This window comes from Protobothrops mucrosquamatus, unplaced genomic scaffold (assembly GCF_001527695.2).
Source record: "Protobothrops mucrosquamatus isolate PMUCROS unplaced genomic scaffold, P.Mucros_1.0 scaffold5053, whole genome shotgun sequence".
NCBI lineage: Eukaryota > Metazoa > Chordata > Lepidosauria > Squamata > Viperidae > Protobothrops > Protobothrops mucrosquamatus.
This window is the reverse complement of record NW_015390930.1, coordinates 9,784-20,661: the sequence shown is the minus strand read 5'-3', so window position 1 is coordinate 20,661 and position 10,878 is coordinate 9,784. Positions and strand designations below refer to the sequence as shown.

The 10,878-nt window shown below is 47.0% G+C and overlaps 1 protein-coding gene across 1 annotated transcript in view; it reads left to right on the top strand.

Annotated features, from left to right (window-relative positions):
- Nucleotides 1–10,713, top strand: part of LOC107299517 (hepatoma-derived growth factor-related protein 2-like) — a gene marked incomplete at both ends in the record, with an annotated part of 21,374 nt that extends 10,661 nt beyond the window's left edge. Inside the window, 5 exons of the mRNA XM_015828877.1 lie at nucleotides 2,533–2,603; nucleotides 5,528–5,598; nucleotides 8,201–8,302; nucleotides 10,093–10,312; nucleotides 10,581–10,713. Of these exons, the coding sequence (XP_015684363.1) occupies nucleotides 2,533–2,603; nucleotides 5,528–5,598; nucleotides 8,201–8,302; nucleotides 10,093–10,312; nucleotides 10,581–10,713 (597 nt within the window). The remainder of the gene's footprint in view (nucleotides 1–2,532; nucleotides 2,604–5,527; nucleotides 5,599–8,200; nucleotides 8,303–10,092; nucleotides 10,313–10,580) is intronic.
- Nucleotides 10,714–10,878: the final 165 nt, after the last annotated feature.

Below are 10,878 nucleotides of genomic sequence, written 5' to 3'. Positions count from 1 at the left end.
GAAACGAGCTTCCTATAACTTTCTCAGCTGTCCTTACCACTCTCTGTATGGACCTTCCATCCTGAATCACGGGAAGCGAGCTTCCTATAACCTTCTCAGCTGTTCTTACCACTCTCTGTATGGACCTTCCATCCTGAATCACGGGAAGCGAGCTTCCTATAATCTTCTCAGCTGTCCTCACCACTCTCTGTATGGACCTTCTATCTGAGGCTCTGCTACCACCAAGCCAGACAGTGATGCAGTTTGTTAAGACACTCTCCATCGTGCCTTTGTCAGAAGTGGCTGGGACAGAAGGAGAAAGATGTGCTCTCCTCATCCGACACAAGAAATGCAGACGCTGGTTTGCACGCTTCACTAAAGATAACGTATGAAGGGACCGTCAGATGGTTAGTTGGCTGCACTCCCAGGTACTTAAAATGGGACCAGTATTTCTGTGTTTTAGCAAGGGGGTTCTTAAGTGAGTTGTGCTCAATTTTACGACCTTTTTTTGCCGTAGTTGTTAAGCGAACCCCTGCGGTCGTTAGACGAATCACGCGGTCGTTAAGCGAATCTGGCTTTCCCCCATTGACTTTTAGGTTAAGAAGGTTGCAAATGGCAATCACCTGAATGTGTGAATGTCGTAAATCCATGCCAGTTGCCAAGCACCCAAATTTTGATTACGTGACCACAGAGAGGCAGCATCGGTTACAACTGCAAGGATTGCTTCTAAGTCCCTTTTTTCCCAGGGCCGTCGCAACATTAAACGTTCCGTTAACTAGTGGTTGCAACCTGAGGATTTTCTGTGTGGTTGCAACCTGAGGACTGCCTGTGTAATGTTGCTTGCAGCTTGTAAGGTTTATTTCTTTTTTTAACAATATTTAATAATAATAATAATAATAGTAGTAGTAGTAGTAGTAGTAGTAGTAGTAGTAGTAGTAGTAGTAGTAAAGTTGGAAGGGATCTTGGAGGTCATCAAGTCCAACCTCCTGCTCAGGCAGGAAACCCTATACCATTTCGAACAAATGGCTGTCCAGTCTCTTCTTAAAAACTTCCAGTGTTGGAGCATTCACCACTTCTGGAGGCAGGTTGTTCCACTGGTTAATTGTTCTCACTGTCAGGAAATTTCTCCTTAGTTCTAGGTTGCTTCTCTCCTTGATTAGTGTCCACCCATTGCTTCTTGTCCTGCCTTCAGGCGCCTTGGAGAATAGCTTGACTCCCTCTTCTTTATGGCAGCCCCTGAAATATTGGAACACTGCTATCATGTCCCCCCTCGTCCTTCTCTTCATTAAACTAGACATTAGCCAATTCCAGCAACTGTTCCTTATATGTTTTAGCCTCCAGTCCCCCAATCATCTTTGTTGCTCTTCTCTGCACTCTTTCTAGAGTCTCAACATCTTTTTTTACATCGTGGTGACCAAAACTGGATGCAGTATTCCAAGTGTGGCCTTACCAAGGCATTGTAAAGTGGTATTAACACTTCACGTGATCTTGATTCTATCCCTCTGTTAATGCAGCCTAGCACTGTGTTGGCCTTTATTAGGTTTTATCAAGGTAGGGGAGGGATAGGGTCAATATGGGTATTGGGGTTCAGGGTAGGGTTCAGGGATGGGGTTAGGATAAGGGTAGGTACAACAATGGGGTTACCCCCCCAGTAACATTTCCACGCTTTAGCAAGCAGACTATTGTCCGGATGCAAGTATTCAATAACAATAATTAGTATGATAGCAAATGGCTATAAGCAATAAAAATAACAGTGATCATAAAGCATATCAATTAATCAATAAATATAATCCATCTTGTTAAAGTTCACCATCATTTCTCGCTCGTTCGCTTTGCTAAACCATTGGTAGAAATTTTCCCATGTTTTAAAATCGACTGAGTCTTCTTTCTCTTTAATTTCTAAAGTTAATCTGTCCATTTCTGCACATTCTTAAGATTTTCCTAATTATGATCTCGTCAGATGGTGTGTTTTCATTTTTCCAATATTGAGCAAATGCTATTCTCGCAGCTGTAATATTAGAGAATGTATTATTAAAATATTCATTCTCTTTCCCATAATTGGATCCTAATATTCCTAACAAAAACAGTTCTGGCTTAAATTCTATCTGTATTTCAGTCATTTTTTCCAGCCGTATATGAATCTTAAACCCAGATATTTTTTTTTGCACTAGGACATACCCACCAGATATGGTAATAAGTACCTGGCTTTTGCTTACGCTTCCAACAATTATTCGAAACATTTTAAAACATTTTCGCTCATCTTACTGGGGTCATGTGCCATCGATAAAACATTTTATATAAATCTTATTTCTTGATTAAATTTAAATATCCTTGGGTTTCGAGGCTGAGTTCAGTCCCTGTTCACCTGTCTCTTGACGCTCCCGGTAATTTGAGGCAGCTGATTGACAGTTCTGCCCAGAGAACTTGGTAGCCGTCCAGTGGAAAGAGGAGAGGCATCTACAGCTGCAGAGGAGGCTCAGTCTGATCTGGGGTGCCGGTTCGTTCCCCCTTCCCTCCTTTGACGCCTCCCTTCTGCCATTTTCTCCCCCATAGGTCTCTGAGAGCCGAACGAGGCAGGAAGAAGCCGGATCTGCTGTCGGAAAGAAAATTGGAGAAGAAAAAAGGTAAAAAAATAAATAAAAATGCAGGGGCCATCTTTGGGTGACCAAGGACCTTGAGTATCGTTTACTTGCACGTCAGAGGTCATAGAGTTGATGGCAGCCTAGTAATAATAACAATAATAATAATAATAATGATGATGATGATGATAATGATAACAATGATAATAATAAAGTTGGAAGGGACCTTGGAGGTCATCTAGTCCAACCCCCTGCTCAGGCAGGAAACCCTATACCATTTCAGACAAATGGCTGTCCAGTCTCTTCTTAAAAACTTCCAGTGTTGGAGCATTCACAACTTCTGGAGGCAGGTTGTTCCACTGCTTAATTGTTCTCACTGTCAGGAAGTTTCTCCTTAGTTCTAGGTATCCATGTTGACAGAGGTTGGGCTTGAACAGAATAACAGAGTGGGAAGGGACCCTGGAGATCTTCTAGTCCAGCCCCCTGCTCAAGCAGGAAACCCTATCCCAGTGGTGGCGAACCTATGGCACGCGTGCCAGAGGTGGCACGCGGAGCCCTCTTTGTGGGCACGCGCCATCGCCTCAGCACACGTGGTCTCTCAAAAGTTCTCCATCACTGACCTAAGGCCAGCCAGCCTGGAGCCGCCATTGGGGAGCCTACCATCCCACCCGCCAGAGACCCTCCTGGATCTCTCCCAACCCTGCCCGGCTCTCACAGGTGTCCCTCCCCATAAGCAACGTCGAGGTGGCCACGCCCACCCAATCTGCCATGACACTACAGCCACACCCATCCAGTGGCCACGCCCACCCAGTCTGCCAAGCCCACTGTAGTTGCACCCGCCAAGTGGGCCACACCCACCCGGCACCCGGCGATACTAAGTGGGTTTTGGGTTGCAGTTTGGGCACTCGGTCTTTAAAAGGTTTGCCATCACTGCTCTATCCCAGTGATGGCAAACCTTTTAGAGACCGAGTGCCCAAACTGCAACCCAAAACCCATTTATGTATCGCCGGGGGCCAGGTGGGTGTGGCCCACTCGGCGGGCGCATCTACAGTGGGCTTGGCAGACTGGGTGGGCGTGGCCGCTGGATGGGTGTGGCTGCAGTAGTCATGGCAGATTGGGTGGGCGTGGCCGGGGTGGGCGTGGCCACCTCGACGTTGCTTATGGTGAGGGACACCTGTGGAAGCCGGGCAGGGTTGGGGGAGATCCAGGGGGTCTCTGGCGGGCGGGATGGTGGGCTCCCCAATGGTGGCTCCAGGCTGGCTGGCCTTAGGCCAGTGATGGCGAACTTTTAGAGACCACGTGTGCTGGGGCGATGGCGTGTGCCCACAGAGAGGGTTCCGCGTGCCGCCTCTGGCACACGTGCCATAGGTTCGCCACCACTGCCCTGCCCATTCCAGATAAATGATCGTCCTGTCTCTTCTTAAAAACCCCCAGTGTTGGAGCCTTCACAACTTCTGGAGGCAAGGAGTTCCACTGGCTAATTCTTCTAACTGTCAGGAAGTTTCCCCTTAATTCCAGGTTGCTTCTCTCCTTGATGAGTTTCCATCCGTTGTTTCTTGTCCTGCCTTCAGGCGCTTTGGAGAATAAATTGACCCCTTCCTCTTCTTTGTGGCAGCCCCTCAAATACTGGAACATTACTCTCGTTCCCCTTTTTGAAATATTTTCAGTCTTTCCTCACGTTGGGAAGACATTGGGCTGTGGACTGTCGGCTGTCAACAGCACAGGAGGCTTCGGTTGCCAGAAAAAGGGACATTTGAGAAGTGCCCAGCCAGTTTGGGCCCCCGTTTGCTCTCAGCCGGGTCTTTCCATTGAGGTCATCAAGTCTAACCCTTGTTCAGTGCAGGAATCCAATTTAAAGCAGCCTCTGACTGAACCCCGCTGACAAAGGGGACATTGTAAGACTCCTTCCACTGTTGAGCTTTGCTTGCTGAACGCCGGCCTACCTTGCAAGGGGGTGGTTGGTTCAAGGAGTCAAATCAGAAGAGCCCAGGACCCCTTTGATTGTCTGGACCTAGAGCAGATATATGCCTAGCCCAGGGGTCTTCAAACTTGGCCATTTTATGACTGGTGGACTTCAACTCCTAGAATTCCTCAGCCAGAGTCCCTGAGGTAAATCAAAGAAGTATACAGGACAAACAGAGGAAAAAAGGCGGGAAAAAGGGAAACGCCCCCTTCATACCCACAGCAACCAATCAGAGTGTAGATTGCCTCATGCATGAGTCAACACTCTCTAATTCAGGGGTCTTCAAACTTGGCCCTTTTATGACTGGTGGACTTCAACTCCCAGAATTCCTCAGCCAGGCACGTGTGCCTGGCTGAGGAATTCTGGGAGTTGAAGTCCACCAGTCATAAAAGGGCCAAGTTTGAAGCAGGGCTGTGGAGTCGGTAGATAAATGTTCCGACTCCGACTCCTCAGTTTTTTGTACTTCCGACTCCGACTCCGATTCCCCGACTCCGACTCCTCTGTATTAATATGCGAATGTATTTTATACATTCTTTGAAAGAAAGAAAGGCAACATACATGTCATTACCACAGGACTACTGGCTGGGAAGCCAACAGTCTACTGTATTGAACAGTTTAAGCAAAAGACAAACACAATGAAAACAACAAAGTTTTATTAATTTTTTTTATTAATTTAATTAATCAAGTGGCTGGATAGTATCAGCAGGCATAAACATCAGGAACAGGAACTTTACCAGTTCAAAAATACAAACCACATTATTTGGTTGTTTTGGAACAAAAACAAAGCTTATCTATATGAATCGGAGTCGGAGTCGGTGCATTGTTTGCCGACTCCGACTCCAGGTACTCAAAATTTCCTCTGACTCCGACTCCTCGACTCCGACTCCACAGCCCTGGTTTGAAGACCCCTGGGCTAGCCAGTCAATGCCCCTGTAGAGGGAGCTGCTGTGGGAATCCATCAAGCTAATGGGGCAGACTTTTAAAAAAACCGTTCCTCCCCTTGCAGAACCAACCGTGGAAGAGAAACTTCAGAAATTGCACAGCGAGATCAAGTTTGCCCTCAAAGTGGACAATCCGGTAAGGTATTTGGAGCCGGTTTGGGTCTAATGGTTAAGTTTCCAGGCTAGAAACCAGGAAGTCGGTGAGTTCTAGTCTCGCCTTAAGCATGAAAGCTGCCTCGGTGACTTTGAGCCAATCGCCAGGAGTCAGGGAGTTCTAGTCCCGCCTTAGGCGTGAATGCCGGCTGGTGATTTGGTCCAGTCACCAGGAGATGGAGAATTCTAGTCCCACCTTAGCTCTGAATGCCGGCTGGTGAGTTGGGCCAATCCACCAGGAGATGGAGAATTCTAGTCCCGCCTTAGGCCTGAATGCCAGCTAATGATTTGGTCCAATCGCTAGTAGTCAGTGAGTTCTAGTCCCGCCTTAGGCCTGAATGCTGGCTGGGGAGTTGGGCCAATCACCAGGAGGTGGAGAATTCTAGTCCCACTTTAGGCATGAATGCTGGCTGGTGATTTGCTCCAATCACCAGGAGATGGAGAATTCTAGTCCCACCTTCGGCCTGAATGCCAGCTGATGATTTGGTCCAATCGCCAGGAGTCAGTGAGTTCTAGTCCCGCCTTAGGCGTGAATGCTGGCTGGTGAGTTGGGCCAATCACCAGGAGATGGAGAATTCTAGTCCCACCTTAGGCCTGAATGCCGGCTGGGGAGTTGGGCCAATCACCAGGAGATGGAGAATTCTAGTCCCACCTTAGGCATGAATGCCAGCTGATGATTTGGTCCAATCACCAGGAGATGGAGAATTCTAGTCCCGCCTTAGGCCTGAATGCTGGCTGTTGAGTTGGGCCAATCACCAGGAGATGGAGAATTCTAGTCCCGCCTTAGGCCTGAATGCCGGCTGTTGAGTTGGGCCAATCACCAGGAGATGGAGAATTCTAGTCCCACCTTCGGCCTGAATGCCAGCTGATGATTTGGGCCAGTCACCAGAAGATTTAAGAGTTCTAGTCTCACCTTAGGCTGGGTGATTTGGGGCCAATTACCAAGCGACCGTGAGTTCTAGTCCCGCCTCCGGCACCCAAGCCAGCTGGGTGATTCTGAGCCAATTGTCAGGAGAGGGGAGTTCTAGTCCCACCTTAGGCTTGAAAGCCAACTGGGTGACTTTTGGGCCAAGGCATCTGTCTCGGCACAACCCACCTCACAGGTTGTTGTCATGGGGAAAAGAGGAAGAAGGAGTATTATATATTTGCTGCCTTGAGTTACAAAGTCAAGAAAATTCTAATAAATCACGAAACACTCCACCTTGCTTTGCTTCCAGTTTCAGGGGCAGGAAAATCTGACTTGTTGAGTCAGACTTCAGATATATTCCCCATCTGAGTTGGCTAGCCAGTCAGCTCCTTCACATAAGCTTCAATCCCCCTTCCTAAGATAAGATAAGATAAGATAAGATAAGATAAGATAAGATAAGATAAGATAAGATAAGATAACCTTTATTGTCATTTTTTTACTGTGGGCACAACGGCACACATCAAAAATGAAATTTAGTTGCCCGCTCTCAAAAGTGAAACACATACATGACACACACCCCTAAACATACTATATACAACATGTGTATAATAGACCCACACGCCTACATATACATAGCAAATAAATATTAAGTACTGTCCAGTGGATATTCGGCGATCCTGTTGTTCCTTTAAGGCAGTGTTTTTCGATCATGGTGACATTAAGATGGGTGGGCTTCCACTCCCAGAATTCTCCAACCAGAATGCTTAATGTTGGGTGGGCCTCCACTCCCAGAATTCCCCGGTTAGGTTTGTTTAAGATGGGTGGGCTTCCAGTCCCAGAATTCCCCAGCCAGAATGCTTTGCGGTGGGTGGGCTTCCACTCCCACAATTCTCCAGCCAGCATGCTTTAAGATGGGTGGGCTTCCACTCCCAGAATTCCCCAGCCAGAATGGTTTGTGTTGGGTGGGCTTCCACTCCCAGAATTCCCCAGCCAGCATGCTTTAAGATGGGTGGGCTTCCACTCCCAGAATTCCCCAGCCAGAATGGTTTGTGTTGGGTGGGCTTCCACTCCCAGAATTCCCCAGCCAGCATGCTTTAAGATGGGTGGGCTTCCACTCCCAGAATTCCCCAGCCAGCATGCTTTAAGATGGGTGGGCTTCCACTCCCAGAATTCCCCAGCCAGCATGCTTTAAGATGGGTTTCCACTCCCAGAATTCCCCAGCCATCGTGGTTTGCATTGGGTGGGCTTCCACTCCCAGAATTCCCCAGCCAGACTGCTTTACGTTGGGTGGGCTTCCGCTCCCAGAATTCCCCAGCTAGATTGCTTTAAGATGGATGCACTTCAACTCCCAGAATTCTCGGAATTGAAGTCCATACTTCTTCAAACGGGCAAGGTCAAGAAGCATCTCCTTCATTGTTGAAGGACACCTGAACATCCAGGTATATTTTTCTCCTGCTCCCCCCCACTCTTGATTGAAGGCCGGAGTTTCTCCAATCAAGCCTGAAGGACGGCTAGCCTGGCACCGTTGCCTTGACTCCCCGTGCCCCTCCCTTCCTTCTTGCAATCTGATTCGCTGCCAGGCACGCTCTTCCCGGGACTGTAAAATCAGGTCAGCCCATCTGGGTCCACCCACGAGGGCCGTCAGCTCACCCGATCCTCTTTTCCCCCCCTTTTTTAGGACATCAAGAGGTGTCTGAGCGCGTTAGAAGAGCTGGGCAGCTTGCAGGTCACTTCGCAGATCCTCCAGAAGCACACTAACGTCGTGGCCACCCTGAAAAAGGTACGTGGGGGCCACGGAGGGTGAGAGTGGCTGTTTTCCTCCCTCCCTCCCAGCTTGGGCACTTAGTCCTCAATTTACGTCAGTTCTTTTAGCGGCCGTTCCAAACGGGGCAAAACTCACTGAACCGTCTCGCTTAGCGAGGGAAACTTTGGGCTCAAATTGTGGTCGTTACGCACGGGTAGTCCTCGACTTAACGACCGCAATTGAGCCCAAAATTTCTCTTGCTAAGTGAAACATTTTTTTTTCTTTTGACTCATTTTACGCCCTTTCTTGCCACAGTGGTTAAGTGAATCATTGCAGCTGTACAGTTAGGAGCACGGTTGTTAAGTGAATCCGGCTTCCCTCCATTGACTTTGCTTGTCAGAAGGTTGCAAAAGGGGATCGCGTGACACCCCCCCTCCAGGGACGCTGCGACCGTCGTAAATAGGAGTCAGTTGCCAAGTGTTTGAATTCTGATCACGTGATGGTACAACGGGACCACCGTGACCTGGATGGCTGAGAATTTCCATAGATATTTATTGACTGAGCGACACTGGCTGGGTTTAGCTAACCACATCAGCTAAAATCGAGGTGACCGTGGTGTGAAGACTAAGAAACCATCATAATAATTACAAAATAAAATAGGGATAGGGATAGGATAGACTGGTCTAGACTAGACTAGACTAGACTAAAAATAAGAATAGAAGAGAAGAAAAGAGAAGAGAGAATAGAATAGAATAGAATAACAAAATAATAAAAGAATAGAATAGAATAATAATAGAATAGAATAGAATAGAATAGAATAGAATAGAACAAAATAATAGAATAGAGTAGAATAAATGAAATAGAATAGAATAGAATTGAATAGAAAATAGAATAGAATAGAATAACAAAATAATAGAATAGAATAGAATAGAACAACAAAATAAGAATAGAATAGAATAGAAAATAGAATAGAATAACAAAATAAGAGTAGAATAGAATAACAAAATAAGAATAGAATAGAATAACATAATAATAGAATAGAATAGAATAGAATAACAAAATAATAGAATAGAATAGAATAACAAAATAAGAATAGAATAGAATGACATAATAATAGAATAGAATAGAATAGAACAAAATAATAGAATAGAGTAGAATAAATGAAATAGAATAGAATAGAATTGAATAGAATAGAAAATAGAATAGAATAGAATAACAAAATAATAAAATAGAATAGAACAACAAAATAAGAATAGAATAGAATAGAAAATAGAATAGAATAACAAAATAAGAGTAGAATAGAATGACAAAATAAGAATAGAATAGAATAACATAATAATAGAATAGAATAGAATAGAATAACAAAATAATAGAATAGAATAGAATAACAAAATAAGAATAGAATAGAATAACATAAGAATAGAATAGAATAGAATAGAATAGAATAGAATACCAAAATTAGAATAGAACAGAACAGAACAGGAGCTGGAAGGGACCTTGGAGGTCATCTAGTCCAACCCCCTGCTCAGGCAGGAAAACCTATACCATTTCGGACAAATGGCTGTCCGGTCTCTTCTTAAAAACTTCCAGTGTTGAAGCATTCACCGCTTCTGGAGGCAGGTTGTTCCACTGGTGAATTGTTCTCACTGTCAGGAAATTTTCTCCTTAGTTCCAGGAGCCTGAAGGGTTCAGATAGCTGCCCTCTTGGGAGCCCTTTGGAGCTGCCCTTCCAGACCCTCCCAGGCTGAACTTTTCTTCTCCTCCTCCTCCTCCTCCTCCTCCTCCTCCTCCTTCTTCTTCTTCTTCTTCTTTTCGGTTATCATCAGATCCGACGTTACAAAGCCAACAAGGATGTGATGGAAAAGGCGGCCGAAGTCTACACCTGCCTGAAGTCCCGCGTCCTGGGCCCCAAAACTGGGGGCAACCAGAAGGTGCACAGGGCGGACGTGGAGAAGGAGGAAGGGGGCAAAGACAAGGAGAAGCTGCCGGCCGGGGAAGCGGAGAACGAGCGGGGCGAGGAGGAGGAGGAGGAGGAGAAGGATCCTGGTAAGGCCCTTTCCGAGGCAGGAGTCGAAATCCAAAGATTCCAGGAAATTTCGGCCCGGTCCACTATCGATTCTGAAAGCTGTGAGACTAGCGGGATTTGCACTGTTGGTTTCCCCTCTCGGTGGGGGGGGGGGTTTCCCAAGAGAACCCCATTCCTGAGAAGCAGCCCAGGATTCCCAAGGGGGGAAGAGAAATCCAGCCCTTTGCTTGTGCCCTTTGCCGGCTTTCCCCTTTTCCACTGGTGTGAGAAGGCCTGTTGCTCTTCCAGATCTCCCAGCGCCCGTGAACGGGGAATCGGCCACCCAGAAGGAAGAAGGGGAAGCGGAGGACAAAGGCCAAGGGGAAGACTGGACTCCCGGAGAGGGCAAGAGGGAGACGTCGCCCGAAGAGACCCACAACGAGTAAGTCGGTTTGGGGGGCAGGCGAGGGAGGGAGGGAGGAAGGAGAGGGAGGGAGGAAAAAGGGTAGAGGGAGGGAGAGAGGGAGAGAGGGAAAAGGGAGGATGGAGGGAGGAAAGGAGAAGGTGCACAGGGAGGGAGGGGGAAGGAGAGGGGGAAAGGAAGGAG